Source organism: Lynx rufus, unplaced genomic scaffold, assembly GCF_022079265.1.
Source record: "Lynx rufus isolate CCGP_SWC_20201006 ecotype Redwood Valley unplaced genomic scaffold, mLynRuf1.p SCAF_1, whole genome shotgun sequence".
In the NCBI taxonomy this organism is placed as follows: Eukaryota; Metazoa; Chordata; class Mammalia; order Carnivora; family Felidae; genus Lynx; species Lynx rufus.
In genome coordinates this window covers 90,007,303-90,033,672 of record NW_025814823.1, presented here as the reverse complement: position 1 = coordinate 90,033,672, position 26,370 = coordinate 90,007,303, and the positions used below count along the sequence as shown (strand labels likewise).

General features: G+C 44.1%; 1 protein-coding gene across 5 annotated transcripts in view; it reads right to left on the bottom strand.

Annotated features, from left to right (window-relative positions):
* Positions 1-25,538, bottom strand: part of MAPK9 (mitogen-activated protein kinase 9) — a 57,383-nt gene extending 31,845 nt beyond the window's left edge. For 2 of the 5 annotated variants that reach the window (XM_047082795.1, XM_047082803.1), the window contains exons 1-2: positions 25,342-25,534; positions 8,173-8,343 (exon numbers count right to left, since the gene is read on the bottom strand). In XM_047082795.1, coding sequence (XP_046938751.1) covers positions 8,173-8,294 — 122 coding nt within the window. In that variant the 5' untranslated portion in view covers positions 8,295-8,343; positions 25,342-25,534. Of the gene's footprint in view, positions 1-7,505; positions 7,742-8,172; positions 8,344-25,341 lie in introns of those variants that run through there. The other 3 variants (XM_047082821.1, XM_047082785.1, XM_047082812.1) reach the window with 3 other exon arrangements.
* Between the last annotated feature and the right edge of the window lie 832 nt (positions 25,539-26,370).

Here is a 26,370-nt window from a genome sequence, read left to right as displayed (position 1 = left end):
GGAGCCCCTACGAGCACAATGGCCTTTGGCTGACAGACAGCGAGGGATGGGGACCTCAGACCTACAGCTGCAAGCAACTGGGTCCTGCGAATGTGCTCGGAAGCACATTCTTTCCTGGAGCCTCCAGATAAGAGCACAGTCCAGCCAACATCTTGATTTCAGCCTCATGAGATGTTGGGCAAGAACCCGGGCAAGCCCATGCAGATTTCTGACCTATGAGAAGTATGAAATCATAAATGGTGTTGCTTTAAAACACCAAGTTTGTGGTAACTTATTATGCAGCCATAGAAAATGAAAACATCCTCTCTTCTGTATTTTTCTACCCTTTTGTCTCTCCAGGCTTCATTCTGAAATTTTTTTTAATGTTTATTTAGTTTTTTGGAGAGACAGGGTGTGAGCCGGAGGAGGGGCAGAGAGAGAAGGAGACATAGAATCCAAAACAGGCTCACCTCAGAGCCTGACGCAGGGCTCGAACTCATGAGCCATGAGATCACGACTTGAGCTGAAGTAGGATGCTCAACCGACTGAGCTACCCAGGTGCCCCACTGATTTTTTTTTTCCTGACCCACCTTTCAGATCACTAAATCTCTCTTTGGTTATATCTAATATGCCATTAAACCCATCCATTAACTTCATAATTTAATTTCTGTATCTTACAGTTCTAGAATTTCAATTTAGTTTTTTTTTTTTAATTTTTTTTTCAACGTTTATTTATTTTTGGGACAGAGAGAGACAGAGCATGAATGGGGGAGGGGCAGAGAGAGAGGGAGACACAGAATCGGAAACAGGCTCCAGGCTCTGAGCCAACAGCCCAGAGCCCAACGCGGGGCTCGAACTCACGGACCGCGAGATCGTGACCTGGCTGAAGTCGGACGCTTAACCGACTGCGCCACCCAGGCGCCCCTTTAGTTTTTTTTTTAAGTCTCCACTTTTCTACCAAAAATTTTTCATCTTGTCTTTTACCATCCTGAACACAATGCCATAGCTATTTAAAGTTTGGATCCAATAACACTAATATCCCCTGTGGATCTGTTTCTTTTCTGTTTGTGCTGGGTCACATGCATGTTGTCTATTCTCCTGTGTGACAAGTCATTTGTGATGGTGTGTGGGGCCTTGCACTTGCAAAACTGCTTGCTATCTAGAAATAGCTTGATATCTAGAATTTAAATTCACTTCTGCTGGGCACCTGGTGGGGGGCACTAGCAATTTGGGTTCACTTCAAGTTCAGCAAATGAGGTGATTTGAGGCTGAGTGGCAGTGCCCGCAAGGGTCCATTTCTTTCAGGTTCATTCTTTTTTTTTTTTTATTTTTTTTTAACATTTATTCATTTTTGAGGGACAGAGAGAGAGCGGGAGTGGGGGAGGGGCACAGAGAGAGGGAGACACAGAATCTGAAGCAGGCTCCAGGCTCTGAGCTGCCGGCACAGAGCCCGACGCAGGGCTCAAACCCACGAACTGTGAGATCATGACCTGAGCCAAAGCTGGACGCTCAACTGACTGAGTCACCCAGGCACCCCCTCCCCCATTTAAAAAAAAATTTTTTTTTAACATTTTCTTTCGGGTTCATTTTTAACTTCTTGGGTGCAGTCCTTTTTTGGTCCCAGTTCAAGGCAAAAAGTTCACCTGGCCCCTTATAGGACCCTGGGCTCCAATCTGCTGGTCACCCAAGGCAATCCAAAGTATTACTCAATCTTTCAGCTATGCACTCTAGAATTCTCAAATGTCCTCAGGGGAAAGAGCCCCAAATTTTGGGCTTCCCCTACTAGGATTCTGTCCATCCCCAGATCCTAGCCTAGTAATTCTTCACTCACCTACTTGCTCTCTAGGCGCAAATGCTGAGCACGGGGATGGCAGGCGGATGTTGGTAGCCAACTAGCACAACTGTTTCATAGACACACTTTTAATTAACATCCCTATTTCTGGGCACTTGTTTCACCTTCGTTTTCTGTCTCTGTCATCCCTACACCTACAGCCTCTTTGGGGTTTTACTCTAGATAGGTTCTCTTCCTCACTGCAAATGTCTCTGCTACTTATTCTCACTTCCCCTGCTCTGTTTATCTGCATCAAGTTTCCAATTACTTCTTACATTTCAGAAATGTGTTAAAAGCTCTCATCCCACTGACTACTGTCAGTGCCCTCCTGCTTTGTTGGGTATCTGATCCATCATTCTAATACAGAAGCTCTAAAACTGCTCACTTTAGAGGTGAGACTGTTAAGACATACAAAAACCCAAGGATTTGTTCAAGGTCACAAAGAACTACGAGTGTGTGGATCAGAGCCGGTCTTGGAGCTCAGTTTTCCCACATCACAGGCTTCCTGTGCTTTACACTATAAATCTTCTTTATCGCAGAAATTTTGTTACAGACATTATATGTTTATTTACATATACTAGTGGAGAGAAAATAAAACAGTGTAAGAAGAGGCTGACATTCATGGGTGAACAGAACTAGAAAGATAAAGGAGTAAAGGCTTCCTGTGCTTTACACTATAAATCTTCTTTATCGCAGAAATTTTGTTACAGACATTATATATTTACTCATACTAGTGGAGAGAAAATAAAACAGTGTAAGAAGAGGCTGACATTCATGGGTGAACAGAACTAGAAAGATAAAGGAGTAAAGGCTAGACTAACCATTTAATGCTCAGGTTGTAACTGTGACTTCTAGGGTCTGCCAGATCTAACATTAAACTTTTTTTTTTTTAAGTTAAAAACTTCATGCAAGTGTTCCATAAAACAGATAATTCTCACTATTTTGGCTGAACAACTTGAGATTTTAGGAGGAAGAAAAACTGAACAGATAAGAAAGAAACGTACACACTTTTCCCCCGCTACAGCTTCAACAAAATCTTGCAGTTACTTAATTTTATGAAATAATATAGTTGATATTTATGAATGATTCAAAGTGATAAACATTTCAAAACTTACTTCCTAATTTATTTAATTGACATTTTTAAAATGTTTATTTTGACAGAGAGAGAGAAAGCAGGGCAGGGGCAGAGAGACAGAGAGGGAAAGAGAGAATACCAAGCAGGCTCTACGCTTGACAGTGTGGAGTCCAACGTGGGGCTCGATCTCATAAACTGTGAGATCACGACCCTAGCTGAAGTCAAGAGTCGGATGCTTAACCAACTGAGCCACCCAGGCACCCCTATTTCACTAACATTTTTAATGAACAAAAATATGGAAACAAGAGGCAATTGCAAAAGCTATTCAAAATTAAGAGGCAGAATATTTTCCTCTGGTCCCAGCTCTTCCACTTAATCCCAGACCAGTACCTGCACTTTGGTTTCGCTGCACCCTAGTCCCTAGGTCTTCATAAAGCTCTAGTTTACACAGATGATTAACAAGTTTTGCAAACCATGCACTATTGCTACTACATTTTATTTTCAAAAATGTAAGAACACACATGCCTCTGGTTAGTTTCCTATTGCTGTTGTACCAAATTACCACAAATTTGGTTTAAAACACAAATCTATTATCTTCTAGTTCTGAAGTGTGTGTGTGTGTGTGTGTGTGTGCGCGCGCGCGCGCGCGCTCACGTGGTGTGCACATCAATGAAGCATTTGGTTCAACCAGAGAGGAGGCTTTATTCTAAATGTGAGCTGAGATTAGCTGGGGATGTTTCATAGATGAGATTAGTCTTGAAAGACCAGTGACAGTGTCTTAAAGACTGGTGGGCTTCTGAGGACAATCCAATCCCCACATGCAGTGGGGACAAAAGTAATGGTCATGTTTGCAGGGAAAGAACGGCTGCAGAGAACCAGTTATCTAGAAGTTAGGGCTTGATGGTGGGGGACACTCGGGCCCTTCTGTCACTGGAGGAAAGAAAGGGGCCTGACTGGCACTGTTAGTAGTTTCTAACTAACGGTAGTTAGTAGTTTCTAGGAGAGGGTGAAAGACCCTCTCCTTGCACCGCATACTGAACACTTTTCTTTTGAGGCCCTCAAAGCAGAATGCCAATACCCACAATGCTGTGCAAAACAGATCTGGGAAAAAATACTCAGAAGATGGGGTGGAAGGGGTATCACAGGGGAAGTACTCTCTCATTCTGAGGATCACCATTGTTGTGGCTCAAGGGGACCCCAAAGCCTCAACCCACCGGCAAGGCGAGGAGCAGTCAGTCACCCACCCGCCTGGCCAACAGCAAGGCCACACAGACTCTGGGAGAAAGGAGCAATGACATGATAACAGAAGGCAGGTCTCCAACTATGGGCCCAGCTCCCAGGATAGCACTTCATCTGAAGGCCAACAGATGAAACATCCCAGAAGCCTAAGAAAGATTTTCACAGCTGTACACACATCTCTACCAGAAGACATCAGTCATCTGAATCAAGTTAACTAACCCCTTTTCCATGCATCCTGTGAAGTTAGCCCAACAGGCTTTGGTTTGGTAACAAGTAACCGTCTGGGTTACAAAGGTAAGTGAATAGTGACATAGAAGATTGTGAAATAAACTGTTAGCTGCGCATGGGCTCATCAAGTTTTAATTAATTAATTAAGCTTAATTAGTTCCAAGTAATGACTTCTCACTTGAGCAGAAAACAACAAAAACCCAGCCTTTGATCTTGCCTTAGAATCAAAACTCAGGCTAATGGAAATGGGGATTTGCAAGAGATGAGATTTAGAACAGCGTCAGGGTTTTAGCCCTCATGTACTTCTTTCTGCCTACCTTTCTGCATGTGGGATAAAAGCTGCTCCCACAAGTATTAACAAAATTGTCATGAAATCATGTAAAGGAAAACATTAAGATTTAAGTGACTTTACTATTAAGATTCTGTCAATATAGAAGTCAAGCTACTATGGGGAAATGACAACATATTTTACACACTGTACAGTGTAAAAATACCATTACATAAAATGCTTTAGTATCAGGAGTTAAATATCCAAATGACAAAATGATAAAATAGCCTTGCTGTAAGGCATCTTCCGGTTTGCTTTTTTTTTTTAAAGTAGACTTCACGCCCAATGTGGGGCTTGAACTCACAACGCTGAGATCAAGGCTGAGTGACCCAGGCATCCCTCCAGTTTGCTTTCTTTTTTTAAAGAAAATATTTGAGGTGAGATTCACAGACACACAAAATTAACCAGTTGAAAGTGAATGATTCAGTGGCGTTCAGTCTATTCATGATGTTGTGCGGACACCAGCTCTGTATCATTCCAAAAGATTTCCGTCAACACAAAGGGAAAGCCCATACCCTGTAAGCAGCTGTGTCCCATCCCCCTGTCCCCCCTGCCTCTGCTAACCACCAGTCTGCATCTGCCTCCAGGCACCCACCTACTTTAGACATCTCATATAAACGTCTGGCTTCTTTCACTTAGCGTGCTCTTGAGGATCATCCATGTTGTAGCACGTGTCAGGGCTTTGGTCCTTTTATGAATCAAACCCTATGTGTGCACAGAACACAATTTGTGCATCTATTCATCATCTCCTGATGGACATTTGGGCTACCTTCTGGCTATTGCGAATACTGCTGCTGCAAGCATCTGTGTACACCTTTGTTACAGTGTACAAAGCATTTGTGTAAGTTTTTGTTGGTACAATGGATTTTAATTCTTTGGGGTATATACCTAGGAGTAGTTACTGGGTCACGTGGTAATTCTGCGTTGAGGATCCATCAAACTGTTCTCCACAAGAGGCCGCAGCATCTTACATCTCACCAGCGATGCATGAGGCTTCTAACTTCTTCACATCCTTGCCAACATTTTTTATTTTCTGTTGTGTTGATCATGGCCATTCTAGTGGGTATGAAGTTGTAACTCACTGTGGTTTTGATTTCATTTCCCAAATGACTAATGCTGAGCACCTCTGCATGTGCTTATTATCTATTTATATATCCCCTCTGGGGAAATTCTATTCAAGTCCTTCGGCTGTGTTTTTTTTTTTTTTTTTTTAATTGGGTTGTCTTTTTAAAGTTGTAAGAGTTCTTTATACATTCCGGATACTAGACGCTTACCAGATATATGATTTGCAAACATTTCCCCATTTTGTGGGTGGTTTCTTCACTCTGTTGACAGTGTCCTTTGATGCACCAAAGTTTTAAATTTTGATGGAGTCCAATTTGTTCTTTTGTTGCTCATGTTTTTGGTGTCATTTCTAAGAATCCAAAGTCATGAAGCTTCCCTGGTTTTCTTTTAGGAGTTTATGCTTCCAGCACTTACGTTTAGGTCAATGATTTATTTTGAGTTAACCTTCTATACAATGTGAAGCAAGGGTCCAACACATGACGTGCCTTCTGCATGTGGACATACACTTGTCCCAGCACGATCTGTTGAAGAGACTGCTCTTTCCCCAATGGATGACCGTGGAGAACTTTTCCAAAATCAACTGGCCATAAATGTATGGGTTTATTTCTGGGCTCTGAGTCAAAAAAAAATTTTTTTTAATTCAGAACTTTCCATACTATAATTCTGCCACTGCTTTCTCAGATGAGGTTTAGCTTATAATGGCATATTAGGAACTTTTGTTTAAAAACTGAAAATTTTTTAATAAAAAATACACATCTGTGATGAATAATTTCATTATTAAACATGTCTGTAAAAATTAAAGATGAAAAGTAGCGTATACAACCTGGAAGTCAAAACCAATCTTTGCAAAATGGTATTTTATAAAGTAACATGTGATTTTACTGTTATTTACATGCTGTAATGAAGTCATTAATTTTAACTGCCTCCCATTTACAAAACCTTCCATTTTGCAATTACTTATGAACTTTTTTTACTCATGAACTTTATTTAGAATTACTTATGAACCATATTGAGAGGTTGACTCTCAATGTGGTTATTACATTAAATGTTGTTAATATCAGCCTTGCCAAATTACCTGTATCAAATTACTATGCAATTCCAAGTAAGAGATGGATTATAAATCAAAAGAATGTTTTATTGTCTAGAACTTTTTATACATTTCAAAGTGTCCTCACTTGAACCATCCAATGACTTTAAAACTTCTCTTGGCACAATGGATTTAAATAGCAATACAGTGTGTTATCTTTTGGAAATTAAGATCACCCTTATTTTAGACCCAGACTGGGCATTCCTCCCAAACAGCCCCTTCTCCTACATTAGTTTTTCTGTGAAGTTCTGAATGTCATTTCCTCTTAGCTCCCAGGGCTCCAACCACCTAGGCTAAAGGGAACAATGGGAAGGACTTCCCGGATCTCAGGTCTCCATAACCGAGGATCAATTACAAAGCGCTGGGTCTCTAGACTCAAAATCTCTAATGAGAACATTAATCCCCCCTACCAGAACATCTAGAAGAGTTAGTTCTCTTTTATCTTGAATCCCCTCTGCCTACAAGTTGTAAACAGTGGATATTTAGCTCCAACACAGTTTATTTTAGATGCAAAGACAACCTTGTTTTTATTGACCCAAAAAAGAAAAAAGAAAAAAAAAAAAGAAAAGAAAAGAAAAGAAAAGAAAAGAAAAGCCTTGCCCAGAAAACTATGGGTTGAAAAGTTTGGGAAGCGCTGATAACTGTAGTCTAGAAAACACGTGAAAGACTTTACCTTTAGCTGGCCGGTGATGTCGCGGCAGCTGACTGTCTTACCATGCAAGAGACTAAGGCTCAGGGTCAGACCAACGGTTCTGACGGGCTGGACACATGGTTGAAGTGAGACACCAAGGAAGAGACGGCCAGCCCAACCCCTCACACAGCAGCCCTTCCTGGTTAATCCATGGGGTGATAATGACACTGACTGGCCTCATCCTGCCAATGAAGGGCAAGGCACTGCAGTGACGGCGCCTAGAAATGAATAGGAGTGATTGGGGATAAAAGGGGGAGAGGGGAAAGGTGGCCAGGATGAAGAAATGAATAAAACTCCAAATTTCTGTTACAACTCACTGTCATACCTATTACTCTAGTATCTAATGACAGGGAAATGGAAAAAAAAAAAAAAAAAAGAAAAGAAAAGAAAAGAAAAAAAAACAAAGGGAAAAAAAGAAAAATCGCAAACTATAAATTTATGCAGCATTCTAAGAATTGAGGTCTGTATCCTACAATATGACTACATATAACTAGAGCAAGAGCTTGATCTGATATAGTTCAAAAACCTATTGCAAAGAAAAGAGTATTTTTTTTAATCATCAGCGTTTCTAAGTTCTGACAACTTCATTTTATTGGGTTTTTATTATGACAAAAACTCAGTCCATGCTATTGAAACAGAGCATACTTACCAAACAATCCCTTGGGCTCCAGAGCCAATTGGTTTCAACTGCTGGTAACGTTTCAGGACAGTGAAAGTTGAGTCTGCCACTTGCACACTGTAAAACTGACTATCACATTTACTGTCACTCATGATGTAGTATCATAGAATATTCCAAAGAGCTGGTACAGTGGTCAGGTTCCTTAAAAGAGAAACAGAATGAACATGCACTCTTTCTGAGATGATACAGGCACAGCTCACTTCATAGGGTTGCAAGTTTATTGGCATGTAAGACAACGTGGCTGTAAGTTGATAAAGTTGGTTGGACCAAGTTCTGAACTTAAGCAAAGTGCAAAACAAACAAACAAAAAAATGCAACGACATTTCAGAGGCACAAGACCATCATGAAAGGAAGGAACATTGAGGCCCCATATGACCATGTTTTAAGGGAGCGGACTAGAAACTAACAGCCCTTCTTTTATTTGTCCATTTTTGCTAGCCATGACAGGATTATGTCACTGAGTGATTCTCATCAGCTCGCCTCCTTTGGAACTAGCTTATGCCGGGCTGCCTCAACCAGGGATGAAAGCACTGGGGAGAGGTTTCCAAGGGATTCTGTCTACAGTTCCTGCAAAAAACACAAGTGGGCCAGTCTTATTTTAAGTCCACAAATTCAGGTGAAATGATGGAGCAGAAATCAAGTCCTACTATATATCTAGATTGTAAAAGGAGGAAGTGATGGAACATTGGGGTGCTGGGCCTGGAGACATGGGTGTGTGGCCATGCATGCCCACTGCGCATGTTGAGGCCCCACATTCCCCAAACCCCACATCACTGGTGGGCTCAATACAGACAGTTGTAGACAGAGAACCATTGTAACCTATAGTCATTAACATGGATGCTCTGACAATTATTCATGATAAACTAGTATAAACTGGTGGTTTAGGCAGCCACCTTTTGGTGGCTTAGGCAGTAGGCTGAGATCCCCACCATGCAAGAGCCTATGTGATTTTATATAGAAAACAACCAAACACAAATCAGCAGTTACACTGATTTGGATCCCTGGCTCTTGTCTGAAGATGTTTATTTAGAAGTCATAAAACTATTTCTTTTGCTCTTTTTAAAAAAATTAAAAAGCCAACAATAAAATCATAGGGGTAAACATTATATACTATTTAAAAACATGGAATTTAAATTTTATTCTATAGCTTCAGCAAATTCCTGTTTGTTCTACCATCTAATATTTAATGCCTACCTGCTAAGTTCTCTGGAGTGATGATTTGTATTTCAATACAGTGATGCCTAGAATTTCCATTAAACATGGAAATAAATTCATGAATAACAAGCCTAAACAAAGAATTTAAATCAAATGAATAGCTTCTCCAACTGACCACTGCTTCACCCCCGCTCCCCCCCTCATCTTTTTAAAGTTTATTTTTATTAATTTTGGGAAAGATACAGAGAGCAAGTAAGGGAGGGGCAGAGAGAGAGAATCCCAAGCAGGCTCCATGCTCAGCATGGAGCTTGACTAGGGGCTCAAACCCATGAACCCACGAGATCATGACCTGAGCCAAAATCAAGAGTCGGATGCCCAACTGACTGAGCCATCCAGGCGCCCCTCCCCCTCTTTTAACCATTCTCAGGGCAGTGGCTGAGGCACAGCTCTTAGTACCACCAGCAACTGTGATTGAATGTGCTGTACACAGGCTGGGGAGTGCCTCCGGGAGGCCAGCACTGCATTAGATGAACCAACACACTGCTCATGACAACCTACAGTGGGATGATCAGCCCCTGCTATACTGTGAGCTAAACAGCCTGGCTGAGCCACGCTGTGGTGAGGAGGGGGCCCTAAGCTCCAGGGCGGTGAGGGCAGGTCTGTGTTGCTTACTGTGGCATCTCACACTGCTGGGGACAGGACCACAATAGAAGCATTCAATAAACTTTTGCTGCTCTGACCCATAATTCAGTACCTAATGATTCCCTGACGAGGCTGCTTCATTTTACTGACATCTGAAGGAATATCTATTTCTAGAGATTATTTTTTTTTACAGTTTTTATGGGGCTGAGACAATTCAACTCAACGTTTATGGGGTGCTTTTGTATAAGAAGTGGTAAGTAACGTAGGTGATAAAGCAAGATCAGTTCGTCTTAAAGCAGCTAGTTGGGGGAATACTGTAACACAAGTTGCAACACAAGTTATAATAACATAAGGGCATAAGCAAAAAGTAAACCAAGGCAAAAGAGGTCCTACCCTTTGGCAGGGGTGCAGAAGACAAGGAGAGCTTCATGGAGGAGGTTGCATCTGGATCTGTCAGAGACAGACAGCAGAGGTACAGAGCTCGAGCTGACTGTGCTCAGACATGGTGAATTGCTCAAACTGGCTCTTGGGGTACAAGTGCAAAGGTTCAGAGATGGACTAGGTGAAAAGGCAGGTAGCCACTACAACTTGCTGTTTCTTTGCCTTACTGGAATACACCTGCACTGCCAGTCATTCAAAAAGCACTTCCTGACACCACTGAGGACAAAGTCCTGTGCAGGAACAGCCAGTGTGCCTGCCCTTGATGAGCTCACGGAGACTGCACACTGCGGGCATGTTCAGGAAGAGCCCCGATGCAAGGAGACCCCTAAACCGAGAAGGACAGAGAAGGCTCTGAGCTGTGGGGAAGAGAGAGAGCATGTGCAGAGAGGTGGAGGTGCATTCTGAATGTGAGAAGTCATTTAAGAGTTAGTTTTGCTGGGCAGTGGGGGAAAGAAGCTGGAGAGAGGAAACCAGGCCAGATCACCATGGGCCCTGGAAGCTGCTGGGAGCCATCTGGACCTGGGCCCGAGGGCTGTGGAGCCATCAAAGCAGAGAGGCATGTGCTCTGGCTTGCTTTGCTGAGGGGTCATTCAGGAAGCTGTGAAAGGGATGGACTGGGGTGGGCAGGACTGAAGGCAGGGAGGCCCAGCAAAACATGGCAGGGTTGTGGCGGATGGGGAAAAGAAGTAAATGCACGGCATGGAGGAAGAATGTGCATGACCTGTGCTGCCCAGGAGAAGATGAGGAGGAACGTGGGTGAAGCAGCTGGAGGTGGGCAGGAGACGCATGCAGTCTGCAAATCTGGCTTCAGACAGGTAAGTCTGCAGTGACTGAGAGACAGGCAGCATGACAGCCACAGGCTGCTGACATCCTCCAGATCCTCCCTCCTTTGTTTCAGGAACAGAAGCCTCCCTATGTGAGCTGGACAAATGGCTGCCCAACTAGAGAGGACATCTGGCTGCTTTTTGGCAGCCAGGTGTGGCCAGATGACCAACTTTTGGCTGATGAGATGTAAGCAGAGTGATGTGTGCCATTTCAACATCCATCCATCCATCCATCCATCCATCCACCCATCCATCCATCTTGTTATCTTTCTTCCTTCCTCTCTCTCTCTTTTAAAAGCTGCTTGCTGTCCAACTTATCTTTCTCCCTTGCTGCTGGCTGGGGGAACAGCTGTCACAGACCCAGAGATGGCAGTCACATGTTGAAGCTGGTAGAGCTGCCCACTGGCCAGAGTCCTGAATGACCTTGTGGCCCAGAGCTGCCCCCCATTCTGGTCCACCTGCCCACACTCAGGCTGGTACAAACTAATCTCAACCTTGTTGAGCAACTCTGGAACTCTCTCTGCTACAGCTGTTGTCACCTATACTTTGGCACACGATTAGGTTAGCTTTTGTGAATTTGGGGAGAATGTCACATCATTAGGTTAGAGAATTAACATATTTTCATCTCAAGATTTAAAGTAATTTTTATTTAATTTTTTTAAAGTTTATTTATTTATTTATTTTGAGAGAGAGAGAGAGAGAGAGAGAGAGAGAGAGAGAAGAGAAGAGAAGAGAAGAGAAGAGAAGAGAGAGGCAGAGGGAGAGAGGGAATCCCAAGTAGGCTCTGCACTGTCAGTGAGGAGCCTGATGTGGGGCTCAAACTCACCAACCATGAGATCATGACCTGAGCCAAAGTCAGACTCTTAACCGACTGAGCTACCCAGGCGCCCCTAAAGTAATTTTTAAATTAAAATAAGTTGCACTTAGTAGGCAGAAAAAGCTACCTAAGTGAGAAGCTGTCAAAGCCATCTTCTCCGTCAAACTTGGGCTTTGTGAACATGAGAAAGCACACAAGAAAGCCAAGTAATTTAGCTATTAATGAAATCAACTGTTGAGATTATATTTCAACAGAATGGATGTCAGCTGGGTTTTAGAAAACAGTTTACAAATTGGGAAGTACTATATAAGAATTCTTCGTACAACCACATTATCAACACACTGAGGTGCAGGCACTGCCTTCACTTCCCTCACCAGTGGGTGCTGGTTCCGTACCTTGGCTCCAAGCAGTGGGACCCCGTCTCTGCCCACGCTGCTCTGTGCTGTGCAGCCCCGGCCAGGCTGTGCTGTTACTCAGTTTCTGCAGGTCTGCCCATGTCTCCCTCCCCCAAGGCTGGTAGCACCTTAAAGGCAGGGAGGGGCTTTCTTCCCTCTCACATGTCGATAAACTTAAGGAAATGTCCAATGCCCACCAATGATCCACTGAGAAAGCTTCTAGGGGGACACACTCTGCTCCTTGGGTTCTTCAGATCTGAGGGTGGTGGGCAGAGCCCAGGGGGAAGGAGTCAGCACAGCCTTTGATGAAGCCATCTGGCTCACGTCCATACCCTTCCCACTTTACCACGCTGCTTCAATGAAACCTGGTTGAATGAAAGGCTCTAATCTAAAATCCCTATTTGTCTGGGGGCGCCTGGGTAGCTCAGTTGGTTGAATATTCAGCTTTTGGTTCCTGTTTAGGTCATGATCTCATGGTTCCTGAGTTCGAGTCCCGCATTGGGCTTTGTGCTGACAGCATGGAGCCTGCTTGGGATTTTCTCTCTCCCTCTCCCCTTGCATCTCCCTCTCTCTCTCTCAAAATAAATAAAAATTTTAAAAAACTTACTAAAATCCCTATTTGTCTAAGACTGAAGACCCTTATAGAATCCCCTCCAGGATTCTAGAGTAAAATCTACCCACTCTACAGATAAACGTTGGGTAGGAGGGATGTTCCTACTTTGTTTGGAGTTTAGAATAAGAAATGCTTTTAAAAAAAAATTCTCTAGGGGTGCCTGGCTGGCTCAGTCAGTAGAGCACGTGACTCGATCTCAGGGTGGTTTAAGCCCCACATTGGGCATGGAGCCAACTTAAAATAAAAAAATAAATAAAAATTTCAAAACAGCTTTATATTAAAAAAAATTCTCTAACTCTAGAATCCTTTAAATATAAGCAGTTCAACTACTGTAAATATACTATTTACGTCCAAGTCTTGTGGGTACATCGGCTACCATTCACTGAGATCTCCCAATATCTCATGAGGGCCTCCTACGCACCAAGCACAAGGTAGGGATTGTTGAGAGAGCACTAACCAGACAGTCCATTCCCTCAAACCGCCAAGAGCATAATTGTCACACTACTGGGAAGTGTGTCGTAGGGGCAGACGTAGAAGTGGGCCCAAGGGTGGTGTGGGGATAGCAGCCAGTGAGTGAGCAGAGGGAGTGTGTGAGTGGGACATGGATATAAAGGAAGGTTTCCAGGACGAGTCAAGACCTGAGTGCAAGTTTGTGCACAGTATCAACCCAGGTGTGAGGGAACAGGCATTCTCATACATGCTGGTGAGCCCTGTAAGTTGGCAAAACATTTCTAGGGAGGAAAATATGTAACATCTAATGAAAATTTTAAATGCACATGACTCCTAACCTGGCCACTACAATTCTATAAATGTACCTGATAAATAATATGTACAAATGTTCAAAGACATTCGTGCAAGAATGTTTGTAGCACTTTTTATAATAGGGCAAAACAAACAAACAAAAAAACAAACAAAAAAACAAACAAAAAACCAAGAAATAACCTAAAACATACACTTGGAATGAGTGAACTATGGCATAAAAGCACAAAAAAAGCCATTAAAAATAATGCAGGGACTTTGTGTACTGATGAGGAATGATGTTTAAGATGAAACAAAGGAAATGAAGCAAGTTAAAGAGTGTGTATGGTAGGGGCACCTGGGTGGCTCAGTCAGTTAAGGGTCTGACTTTGGCTCAGGTCATGATCTCATGGTTCATGAGTTTGAGCCCTGCATCAGGCTCTGTGCTGACAGCTCAGAGCCTGGATGGAGCCTGCTTCCAATCCTTTGTCTCCCTCTCTCTGCCCCTCCCATGCTTGAGCTCTGCCTCTCTCTTGCTCTCTTAAAAAATAAACATTAAAAAAAATTTTTTTTAATTAAAAAAGTGCCTGTAGTAAATGTGAATATTCACAGCCCCACACACATGCACACGCACACACGAGTATACTAGCAAGTACAGACACACAGTGGGAAATGAGACTTTGACTCTTCCCATTACAACTTTCTGTTGTTTTTTATTTTTATTTTTTTAGTCACACACAAATTTCACATTAAAAAAAAAAATAAATGAAACCTTTGAAATGGAAAGCCAAGACCTAAAAGTCGGGAAGGTTTGGGGCAGACGAGACTGGAGGCAGAAGAGTAGGCCGGACTCTGAGCTCCACAGTTATAAACATCCCCCTAACAGCTCGTCAGGTGAGCAGTGCTGTCCCCCCTCTGCAGACAAGGAAGAGAGCTAGAAGACAGTGAGGAAGTTGCCCAAATTCCCAGCTGGGAAGTGGCGCAGCCTGGATCTGAATTTAGGTGTGTCTGACTACAATCTTCTTGTTCTTCCCAATACTCCATTCTAATTAACATCCCTAACTGCATTTAGAAACTGAAGTGATGTGTCCAAGGGCTGGTCAGGACCAGGCCAGGAGAAAACACAGGACTGGATGCTTCATTCTGCTGGCTTTACTCCACCAAGACAATTTTTCTTCTGATAATGAATCAGTCATCCACAGCCTCAAGAAAATCTTTAACTACGCTAATGGTACAGAATACCCAGGACATGCAATAGTTAAATTAATTGACTGCTCTGGTTAAAAGCAGAGTTTCACAATCCTTCTCTTAGCTTCAATACTTGTTGAAATTTTTAATCAAATTGTTCTTTTTCCTTGCCTTTTTTTTTTTTTTTTTTGAGATAGAGATAGGGTGAATGAGCTTGTAAGCACGGGAGGGACAGAGGAGAAGAGGAAGAGAGAGAATCCTATGCAGGCTCCACACTCAGCGCAGAGCCTGACACAGGGCTTCATCTTATGACCCTGAGATCACGACCTGAGCTGAAATCAAGAGTCGGACGCTCAACAAACAGAGCAATCCAGGCGCCTCCCCCCTTCTTTAATTCTTAATAAAAATGGCAGAGCACAACTCAATCTTTCTTTGATAATGAAGAACCTTACAACATCTCAGAGCCATCCTTCTGGACATCAGTCCTTCAACTACACTGCTTACTATGATAAAGAACAGCCACTAGTTGTTTGGTAATCACATCATCCATGGGTGGATCCTAAGGAAGGATCTGTCGAGGATTCCAACCCATGGGCCCCTTGGAGGCACTGGGCCTATCTGTTCCTCCTCCCCAGCCCCGACTCCCAGTGCTCTGGTTGGGGTGTTCTAAGTGTTCCCTTGATGGGGCAACCGCCCAAGTGTTCTCCCAGCCTCCATTCCTGCTACCTCCAAACCACTATTCACACGGCATTTCCCCAGGAAAACCTTTATATGAATGCTCACAGCAGTGACATTTTCTACAGTTCAAAACTGGAAACAATCCAGGTGTCCTTCAGTGGGTTAACAGTTAGGCAAAGTGCTGTACATCCATATCATGGAATATGGGGCAGTAGTAGAAATGAACCAACTACTGATACATGCAACAGCTTGGGTGGATCTTCAGGGCATTATCCTTAAGTAAAAAAGCCAATCTCAAAGGGTCCATACAGTATAATTCCATTCACACAACATTCTTTTTTTTTTTTCAGTTTATTTATTTTGAGAGAGAGAGAGAGCGCGTGCGTGAGTGGTTGTGTGCATGCATGCTTGAGAGGGGGAGGGGCAGAGAGATGGAGAGAGAGAATCCCAAGCAGGCTCCGCAATGTCAGTGCAGAGCCTGACGCAGGACTTGAGCCCACAGACCGTGAGATCATGACCTGAGCCAAAACCAGGAGTCAGACGCTTATGCAACTAAGCCACCCAGGTGCCCATACACAACATTTTTGAAATGACAAAATTATAGAGCTGTGGAGCAGATTAGTGGTTGCCAGGGGTTATGAATGGTGGGCAGTGGGGGCGGGGTGTGGTTATAAAGGGTAGCACAAGGGAGAACTTTGGGACGATGAAATAGTTCTGTATCTTGACTGTGGTAGTGGTGTTTGTACAAATCTCTCCATGTGATAAAAGGACACAGATTTGTACCCATACGCTGCACCAATGCCACTTCCCTGGCTTTGATACTGTGCTGTGGGTATGTAAATGACAACCAATGGGGGAAACTGGGTGAAGGGTGCATGGGACCTCTCTGTACTATTTTGACAATTTCTTATGAATGGAGAATTATTTCCAAATAAGGAATTAAAAAAGAGATTTGTTGAACGTATGCAGTGATCATACTGCTCTTCTGTTTAAACTCCTTGGATAGTGACCAACTGCCTTGAGAGTAAAACTCTGATCTTTAGCAGGCAGAGGGGTTCACAGGACCTCTGGCCCACTCTTGGGCAATACTGAATCACCTGAGACCAGCTGACACACCAGATACTGCCTCTTCCACGCCTCTTCCCAAGCTGTCCCATCTGCCTGAAATGACTTTCCTCCCCATTTTGTTCTCCTGGCCAACCTTCATCTTCCTTCAAAATCTAGTGCATGCACCTGCTTCTCTTGAAAGTTTTCCTCTACAGAAACTTCAAGCTGTGCTGGGCATGCCCCCGTTTTTGGCACCACAACCTATATTCATTTTATTGCAAGTCTACCTGTACTTCTACTCTGTGAGGTCCCTGAGGGCAGAAAATGCGTCTGATTCATTTCCTAATCCTCTACTAATTACATAGTGGGTGCCCAGTAAATATTTGTTATAGGAAAAACTAAGCAGAAGAATAAATGTAGGGCAGTGTGGTACAGTGGTTAGCATGAGGACTCTCAAGTGGGAGGGCAGGCTCCTGGGCAGACTCCATCAAAAACTGTTAGAATAAACAAATTCATAATGGTTCAGGATACAAACTTAATGCACAAAGATATTTTGTGTTTCTATATGCTGATGAACTGTCAGAGAAATTAAATGATGTTCTCACAACTGTATCAAAAAGAATAAACTACTCAGGAGTAAATTTAAACATGGAGGTAAAAGACCTTTACATTGAAAACCAAAAGACGTTAATGAAAAAAGTTAAAGACACAAATAAATGGAAAGATATTCTGTGTTCATGGATTGGAAAAATCAATATTGTTAAAATGTCCACACTACCTAAGGCAATTTAGTATATGTGTTGCCGAAGCGAGCACATACCTAAGGCAATTTAAAGATTCAATGCAATCCCTATCAAAATTCCAGTGGCATTTTTCACTGAAATAGAACAAATAACTCTAAAACTTGTGTGCAACTACAGAAGACTCTGAATGGCCAAAGCAATTTTAAGAAAGAAGAACACAGCTGGAGGCATCATGCTTCCTGATCTCAAAGGTATAGTAATTAAATATTACAAAGCTATAGTAATTAAGACACTACGGTATTGGCATAAAAACAGACATACAGAGGCACGTGGGTGGCTCAGTCAGCTGGGTGACCAACTTCGGCTCAGGTCACGATCTCACAGTTTGTAAGTTTGAGCCCCGCGTCGGGCTCTGTGCTGACAGCTTGGAGCCTGGAGCCTGCTTCAGATTCTGTGTCTCCCTCTCTCTCTGCCCCTCCCCTGCTTGCGTTCTGTCTCTGTCTTTCTCAAAAATAAATAAACATTAAAAAAATTTTTTTTAAAGAATATTAAGAAAAACAGACATATAGATCAATGGAACAGAACAGAGGGCCCAGAATAAACCCACATATATATGGTTGATTAATTTGTGACAAAGGAGCCAATAATATACAATGGGGAAAGGACAGTCTCTTCCATAAATGGTGTGGGAAAGCTGGACAGCCAAATGCAAAAGAATAAAACTCAACCACTCTTACACTATACACAAAAACTAAGTTAAAACGGATTAAAGACTTGAACATAAGACTTGAAACCACAAAACTCCTAGAAGGAAACATTGGCGGTAAGTTTCTTGACATAGGTCTTGACGAGGATTTTTGTAATCTGGCACCAAAAGTAAAAGCAACAAAAACAAAAATACAAAAAGCAAGAAAAACAAAAAACCAAGAGGGGCTACATCAAACTAGAAAGCTTCTGCACAGCAAAGGAAACCATTAACAAAATAAAAGGCAAACTATGGAACTGGAAAAAAATATTTGCAAATCAGGTATCTGATAAGGGACTAATATCCAAAATATGTAAGAAACTCATACAGCTCAATGGCAAAACAAACAAACAATCTGATATTAAAAAATGGGCAGAAGATCTGAATAGACAGTTTTCCAAAGAAGACATACAGATGGCCAGCAGGTACATAAGAAGATGTTCAGTATCATTAATCATTAAGGAAACACAAATCAAAGCCACGAGATTATCACCTCACGCCTGTTACAATGGCTAAAATCAAAAAGGCAAGAGATAGCAAGTGTTGGTGAGGATGTGGAGAAAGGGGCACTTGGGCACTGTCAGTGGGAACGCAAACTGATGCAGCTACTAAGGAAAACAGTATGGAGGTTCCTCAGAAAGTTAAAAATAGAACTACCATATGGTCCAGTAATTCCACTTCTGGATATTTATCCAAAGCAAACAAAAACTAACTTGAAAAGATAGTTGTGCAACTTGAAAAGATAGTTGCGCCCGCATGCTCACTGCAGGATTAGTTACAGTAGCTAAGACGTGGAAACAACCTAAGTGTCCATCAGTGGGTGAGTGGATAGAGAAGAGGTGGTCTACATACACAATGGAATATTAATCAGCCTAAAAGAGAAGGAAATCTTACCATCTGTGACAATATGGACAGACCTCAAGGGTGTTATGCTAAGTGAAGTAACTCGGATAGAGAAAGACAAACATCGTGTGATCTCTCTTATATGTGGGATATAAAAAACAAAACAAAATGAAACTGCCAACCTTATAAATCCAGAGAACAGATTAGTGGTTGCCAAAGGTGGGGTTAGGTGTAGGAAAGAAATGGATGAAGGAAGCGAAAAGGAAAAAGAAAAAAATGTGTATTACTCTCTTCTAAATTACAGTATACACACTTAAGATTCAGAGTGTAGGGGCGCCTGGGTGGCGCAGTCGGTTAAGCGTCCGACTTCAGCCAGGTCACGATCTTGCGGGCCGTGAGTTCGAGCCCCGCTTCAGGCTCTGGGCTGATGGCTCAGAGCCTGGAGCCTGTTTCCGATTCTGTGTCTCCCTCTCTCTCTGCCCCTCCCCCGTTCATGCTCTGTCTCTCTCTGTCCCAAAAATAAATAAACGTTGAAAAAAAAAAATTAAAAAAAAAAAAAAAGATTCAGAGTGTATATTTTTACAAGAATTGTCAAAATAGCTGTCTAGATTAGGATTTCTGTATTTTCTTTTTAGATATTTAATTGTGACACATAATAGCATAGTAAAAGATATCTGTTTTAAAAAAACACAGATTAGGACTCTGGGGTCAGAGGGCAAAGAGCCTACCACTTATCTGGATGATCTCAGACCAGCGATTACACACATCTGTAAAACAGGGATAAGCATAGAATCACCCTCAGGGGACAGTGAGCACAGTGCCCAGCACAGGGCAAGGTCTCAATGTCAGGTGACATTAGGACAGGTATTACCACACCCATTCTGTTTCCTGCTCCCCCAAATAAACGTTTGCATTCTGAAAATATGAACTAAAATCTGGGAAATGCAAAAGTTGATGACATGGCCAACGGTGGGTGAGCATCTCGGTCAAACTGCACAGAATTTACTTTTCATTCTAGGCTGTGACCAGCAGATGATGTTTCAGGACATTTTTTGAAGACATCTGCTTCATAGGATGTGTGTGCTATGTTTCTGAGAGCATAGTTAAGAATTGATGAAACAGAATCAGAGCTTGTGGATTTATTACGTGGGCTGCACGTTCAGGCCTAGATATGCTAAAATCAAACTAGTGACAGCATTGGTTAAGATATACAAATACTTAAATAGTCTAACAAATTAAATCACAGTTCTGTACAACTATACATATACACACACACTGACATAATTTTTAAAGGAAGTTATTTTAAAAGCCAGTCATTCTTTCTCAATTATTCTTTCTCTTAGCATCGCTGTGGGGGAGGGGAGATAAAAATGTTTTTTAAACAAATCCCCAAGTTTCTCCTATCCTGGCCTATGGAAAGACAAACTTTTGGCATACCACTAAAATGTGTTCACACTGTCCATTCTCCTAATAGCCAAAAAATTCACTTATAAAAATACTTCAAATTCTAATTTCAGAATAGGCAAGAACCTATTTAACATAAAGGGAATTAATATTAATGCCTCATTTTTAAGAAAGAAATAACAACTATCCTGTTTGTAACTACATATCCTTAGAATCTAGTTTTACTATTTCTGAAAAATTTCAGAGTATATAGTCTTTGCTGTCTTTTACTTTAATGTAAAGTTAGCTGGGGGCAGGGAGGGAGAGCACACTATTTTATGAGACCAAAAAACAAACAAACAAAAAAACAACAAACAAAAAAGTCCAAATGAATTAAATAAAATCAAATTTGTTGAATTTCACCTTCAAATGTTGAGCAAACTTCCTTAGTTATGGGAAAGTCCTATGTTAAAACAGTGACTACTCTTGCTCATTATTTTTATACCTATTAATTTATACACCAACGTTTTCCAAAGAGGATTTGAGGTGTCAATTAAAAATATTTTAAACGGCAATTCAAAGGCCAATATAAGGGGCACCTGGGTCGCTCAGGCTGTTAAGCGTGGACTTCAGCTCAGGTCGATCTCACGGTTCATGGTTTTGAGCCCCAAATCCAGCCTAGCACTGATAGGGTGAAGCCTTCTTCACATCTTCTGTCTCCCTCTCTCTGTCCCTCCCCTGCTCGCCTGCTCTCGCTCGCTCTCCAAAATAAATAAACATTAAAAAAATAATAAACCACAAATGCCTAAAAAAAATGAGCTCTTGTTGTGCAAAAGATATATAAACTTGCCTCCCAAATAATAGAACCCCTAATGAATCAATGGGTCTAGACACTGAGCCTCAATAGCTGCTAACATCGCAGCATGAGGCAGCCAGCTTTAACTGCTTCTAGATGTAAGATGGGGGTGTCTGGGTGGCTGAGTCAGTTGAGCATCCGACTTCGGCTCAGGTCATGATCACGTGGTTCGTGAATTCGAGTCCTGCGTCGGGCTCTGTGCTGACAGCTCAAAGTCTGGAGCCTGCTTTGGATTCTGTGTCTCCCTCTCTCTCTGCCCCTTCTTCTCTCACTCTCTCTTTCTCAAAAACGAATAGTAAACAGTAAAAATAAAAATTTTTTTAATGAGATGGAAGACAGCACCCCACCTAGGGCATTCTGATTCCTAGGGCATTAAGCCTCATCTTAATCCCACTGTGAATTTTCAGAAGATACAGAGAAACACATTAAATTACACTGCAGAGATGCAGCCAGTAAAATCCCAACTATGGAAATGGTATAGAACAACCAACTGCTTCAACAAATAAACTACAAGGAAGACAAAAGAAGAGAAATAAAGGGGGGATCTACAGATTAAAAGAAACTTAAAAGATGTATCAACCAATCATAACGTATGGAACTTATCTAGATCCTGATTCCTATAAACAAACTGTTAAAGAACTATAAAACTTATGGGACATCTGGAAATTTGAATATTGACTGGTTATTTGATTATACTGAGGAATTATTGCATTTCCAAGTTTAAGAGTCCTTATCTTTTAGATACATATATTGAAATATTCATGGTTTGAATGACATGACATTTAGGATTTGCTTGAAAATAACATGGGTGGGGGTGTGAGGGTGTAAGTAAATGAGGTTGGGGTGAAACAAGATGGGCCAGGAGCTGATAACTGTGGAAGCTGGATACTATTGTTTAATTTTGCATATGTTTGAAAGTTTTCATAATAAACAGTAAAAATAAAGACTGACCTTGAAACTAGCTCACACAGTCACAAAAGGTCAAGTATGAATTTAATTATTCTTAAAGAAAATTATGTTAAAAAGTCACCTTCTTTTTTTATACATTAAAAAAAATTTTTTTTTAATGTTTACTTATTTTTGAGAGAGAGTCAGGGCACGAGTGGGGGAGGCGCAGAGAGGAGACAGAGAATCCGAAGCAGGTTCCAGGCTCTGAGCTGTCAGCACAGAGCCTGATGCAGGGCTTGAACTCACGAACCATGAGATCATGACCTGAGCCGAAGACGGATGCTTAACTGACTGAGTCACCCAGGCACCCCAAAAATGTCACCTTCTTAACTAGTAGTGAAGTATAGCTACATATGTATATAACAAATACCTGTCCTGCTGCCAAATGTGGTTTCTGTTTTACCTTATGCATCACAAAAACGACTGCTTTACTGTTAATTGCTTCATCTGGCCTTTGTCTTTATCCAGAAAATTAAGAACCCTTTATTTAAAAAAAATTTTTTAATGTTTTTATTTTTGAGAAAGAGAGAGAGAGAGAGGGACAGAGCATGAGTGGGGAGGAGCAGAGAGAGAGAGAGAGAGAGAGAGAGAGAGAGAGAGAGAGGGAGACAGCATGAGTGGGGAGGGGCAGAGCGAGAGTGGGAAACACAGAACCTGAAGCAGGCTCCAGGCTCGGAGCTTGAACCCACAGACCGTGAGGTCATGACCTGAGCCAAAGTTGGACACTCAACTAACTGACTGAGCCACCCAGGCACCCCAAGAACTCTTTATTTTAAATCGACAAATTGAATATGCCCTCTAACACTTATTTGAAACACATTTTCATCTGTCCTGGCATCCCCAAAATTAAATCCTTAGGAAAATCAAAGCTCTCCAGAGAAGACTATGCCACAATAGGATTCTTTTTAACCCCACAGGACCCTTTTGAAAGAAAAAAAAAAAGGATTAAGTGAAGGAAAACTTCTAGATTGGATGTTTTGCTTTCAGAACAAATTAAAAGCCAAAAGAGAACCATCAGAGTTGAGGCACCCAGGAAAGGACGCTTAGCTGGGGGAGACCTGGGTTCAATTTCACTTTCCAGCTACCTGCCTTGAAGCTGACTGCTGGAACTCTGTGAGCCTCCATGTACTCCTCTGAAGAAACGGGTGTCACAGCTGCCACTTACAGGACTCCAGTGAAAATTAAGTGGAAGTACATGGACAAACAGGGCCTAGCTTCGCTGGCCTGGGGCTACGTTTCCAGCTCACTGCAGCTGTTGCCTCCTACGTAACCTGCCCTGGAGATCGACAATCCTGCAACCGAACTAAATGAATTTTACATGGTTCAGAGCATTAATTATTACAGCTAATAATTAATTGCCAGCATTTAAAAATCAGGAGAGCAGAAATGCAATGTAGAGTTCTGACCTCTTTTTTAAAATTGCTGGGTGAGGTTTGGTTTTCCAGGGTCCCCACCACTCCATGCTCTTTTACACCTGGCCCTGCAAGCTGATTCCTGACCCCACACTGGGCTGATGTCCTTCCTTCACCCTGCCCTTTCCCTTTCCGTGCCTCTCCCTGCCTGGCAAATTTCTCACAACCCTTCATGGCCCAACTCCAGCGCCACCTGTCACCTCCACCTTTCCATGCCATGGCACAGCACCTCCACTACAACAAGCATCATCACACTGTCCTGGCACTAACCTGTCTGCCTGTCTGCCTCCTCTACTGGGACTCTCAGGAGGAAGGGACCCTGTTGCTATTGCCTTTGTGTCCCCAAGGCCGAGCAGAAAGCCTGACCTAGATAATGTAGAATTCAGCAAATGCCTCCTGAATGTGTGGAAGGAAATGAGAGCTAAAATATTACAAAAATGTCAAAATTTATATTACAGCTTGTTCTGACAGTTACCAAATAAAGGGGTCAAGGACTTTTAAATGAGAACAAGCTTCCATCTGCTTACAGGTTTCACAAGTTAGTTAGAAGTCATTCAATAAACTGACAAAGCAGAAGCAACAGCAGGTAGGGTCATTCATTCATTCATTGAACTGATATCACTGAGTACTTACTGTGTGCTTTCTAAGTACTGGGGACGAAGCAGTGGACAAATCCGACAACTACCTGTTTTCATAAAGCTACTTCCTTGTAGAGGAAACAAAGTAAACATAAATAAATAGAATCGTTTTAAACCAGAGTGAACACTAAGAAGAAAATTAAATTAATGAGATAGAATGACTAAGGGGAGAAAGAGAGTAGTCAAGGAAGGCCTTGTAGAAAAAGACACATCTGACCAGAGGAAAGACCAGAAGGAGCCAGCTGTGCAAAGCCGCTGGAGACAGCTCCAAGCATTGGAAACGAAAGTGCAAAGGTCCTGAGGCAAACGGGGCTGCGCGGTGAGAAGATGGGTGGGACAGGAGAGCAGAGCTCTGGGTGGTGGGAGTGGTAGGAGAGGTGGGCAGGGCCGCTCTGGCACTGCTAGGCACTGAATGTGCAATGACTAGGCACTGGAGAAGCATGGGGATGGGGGTCTCTGCGTGGATGGGGAGGGGGTTCGTGCCCTACTCACATCAGCATGGGCAGTATCCCGCCCAATTTTCCACCTATCAACCTGGGCTCGTGCCCAGGCACTTTCACACACATTCACATAGCCTGACAACAATCCTGTCCAAAAGGGTAGACATTTCCCCACTTTCCCTGGGGGAAAACAGAGGGTCAGTGCCTTGGCCAAGGTCGCGGAAACCAGACTCCGGGATCCTTAACATCCCGACGCGGGTATGCAACTGCGTGTCCCCCAATCTGGAGGGGTGGCGTCCACAGATCCCCCACGACACGTCTGCCAGGGCCAGGCCAGGGAGCGGGGCCCGCAAGCCCCTGGCGGCTGACAGCCGGGCGGGAGGAGGCGACTGCGGCAGCCCGGAGGGCAGGGGCGGCGGCCGGGGCCGTCTGCGCCCCACAGAGTCCGGCCCACTCCGTAGCCCCCAGCCCGGCGACCCCGCGTCCCCTGGCCCTGCAGACCGCGGCCGCGCGGCCCTCCTGCCGCCCCTCCCCGGCGGGGCCCCGCTCGAGCAGCCCCCGCCAGGCCTCGCCCGCCCGCCCGCCCTGCTCACCTCGCCTCCCAGCCGCCGCGCCAGGGGGAGAGGGCGGGCGGGCGGGCGGACTGGCGGCGCTGCGCACTGGCGGCTCGCGGCTCCGTTGCCCCGGGCTCGGCCGGCCGCCCCGCCCCGCTCCGCTCCGCCCCGCCGCCGCCGCTGCAGTGGGTGTGAGGGGCGCCGGGGCGCTTCGACCCTTCCGGTCCGGCTCCCTTCTCCTCCTCCACCGCCGCCACCGCCGCCGCGGCGCCCGGCCTGAACGACCTTCGCGCCGACCAATCAGCGTCCGGAGAGCCGGGCAGGCGCGGCCAATCGCGCCGGGGGGCGGGTCGTGACGGGCGGGGCGGGCGGAGCCGGGATAACCGTGCGGGGTTCGATGGGGCTCGGTGTCCCTCAGCCGCCCAGCTCCTCCGGCTTGTGCGGAGCACGCCCGGGGCTGGGGACGCAGGTCCGGCTCAGTACCCGCGCTGATCCTCCATCCCCCCACGGGGACCTCGAAGCAGAGGCCCGACGCGGAGCCAGGAAGCGGTGGAGAGGGCCGACCGGCGGCAGGAGAGCCGGGCCCTCTGGGCTGCAGGTGCAAGGTGGCAGCGGCGAGGCGGCCTGTAGGAAAACGGGCCGGCCCGTCTGGGGGAGAGTCCCGGGCGAGGACGAGGGGAGACCGGGGTGTCGGCATCCGGCGTCCAGGAACCCGGCACGGTGTGGCCCCTGGAAGGACGAGGAGACTGACGCGGCGGGGGAGCGGGAAGGAGAGGCAGGGGTTTTGGACTCTGCGGCTTGCTAACGGCTAGAAATCGGGTGGTGGGGAGGGCGGAGTGCGAGGAGATGGCCACGTGCAGACTAGTGCCCCCGGCGGGTCCGTGACAGAAGGGAGGAGGGGAAAGGCTGCAGTATTCGGGCCAGGGGTCAAACCTCTGGCTCAGAGAAAGGCAAGGTCGTAAATGGGGAGAAGGGAATGCAGTGCTGTGGGGTCCCTTGACACCGACCTTCTTTTGAGCCAACTCCTGCAGCCCTCTGGCCCCTCGGTCGGGTTCCAGCAGGCCTGGG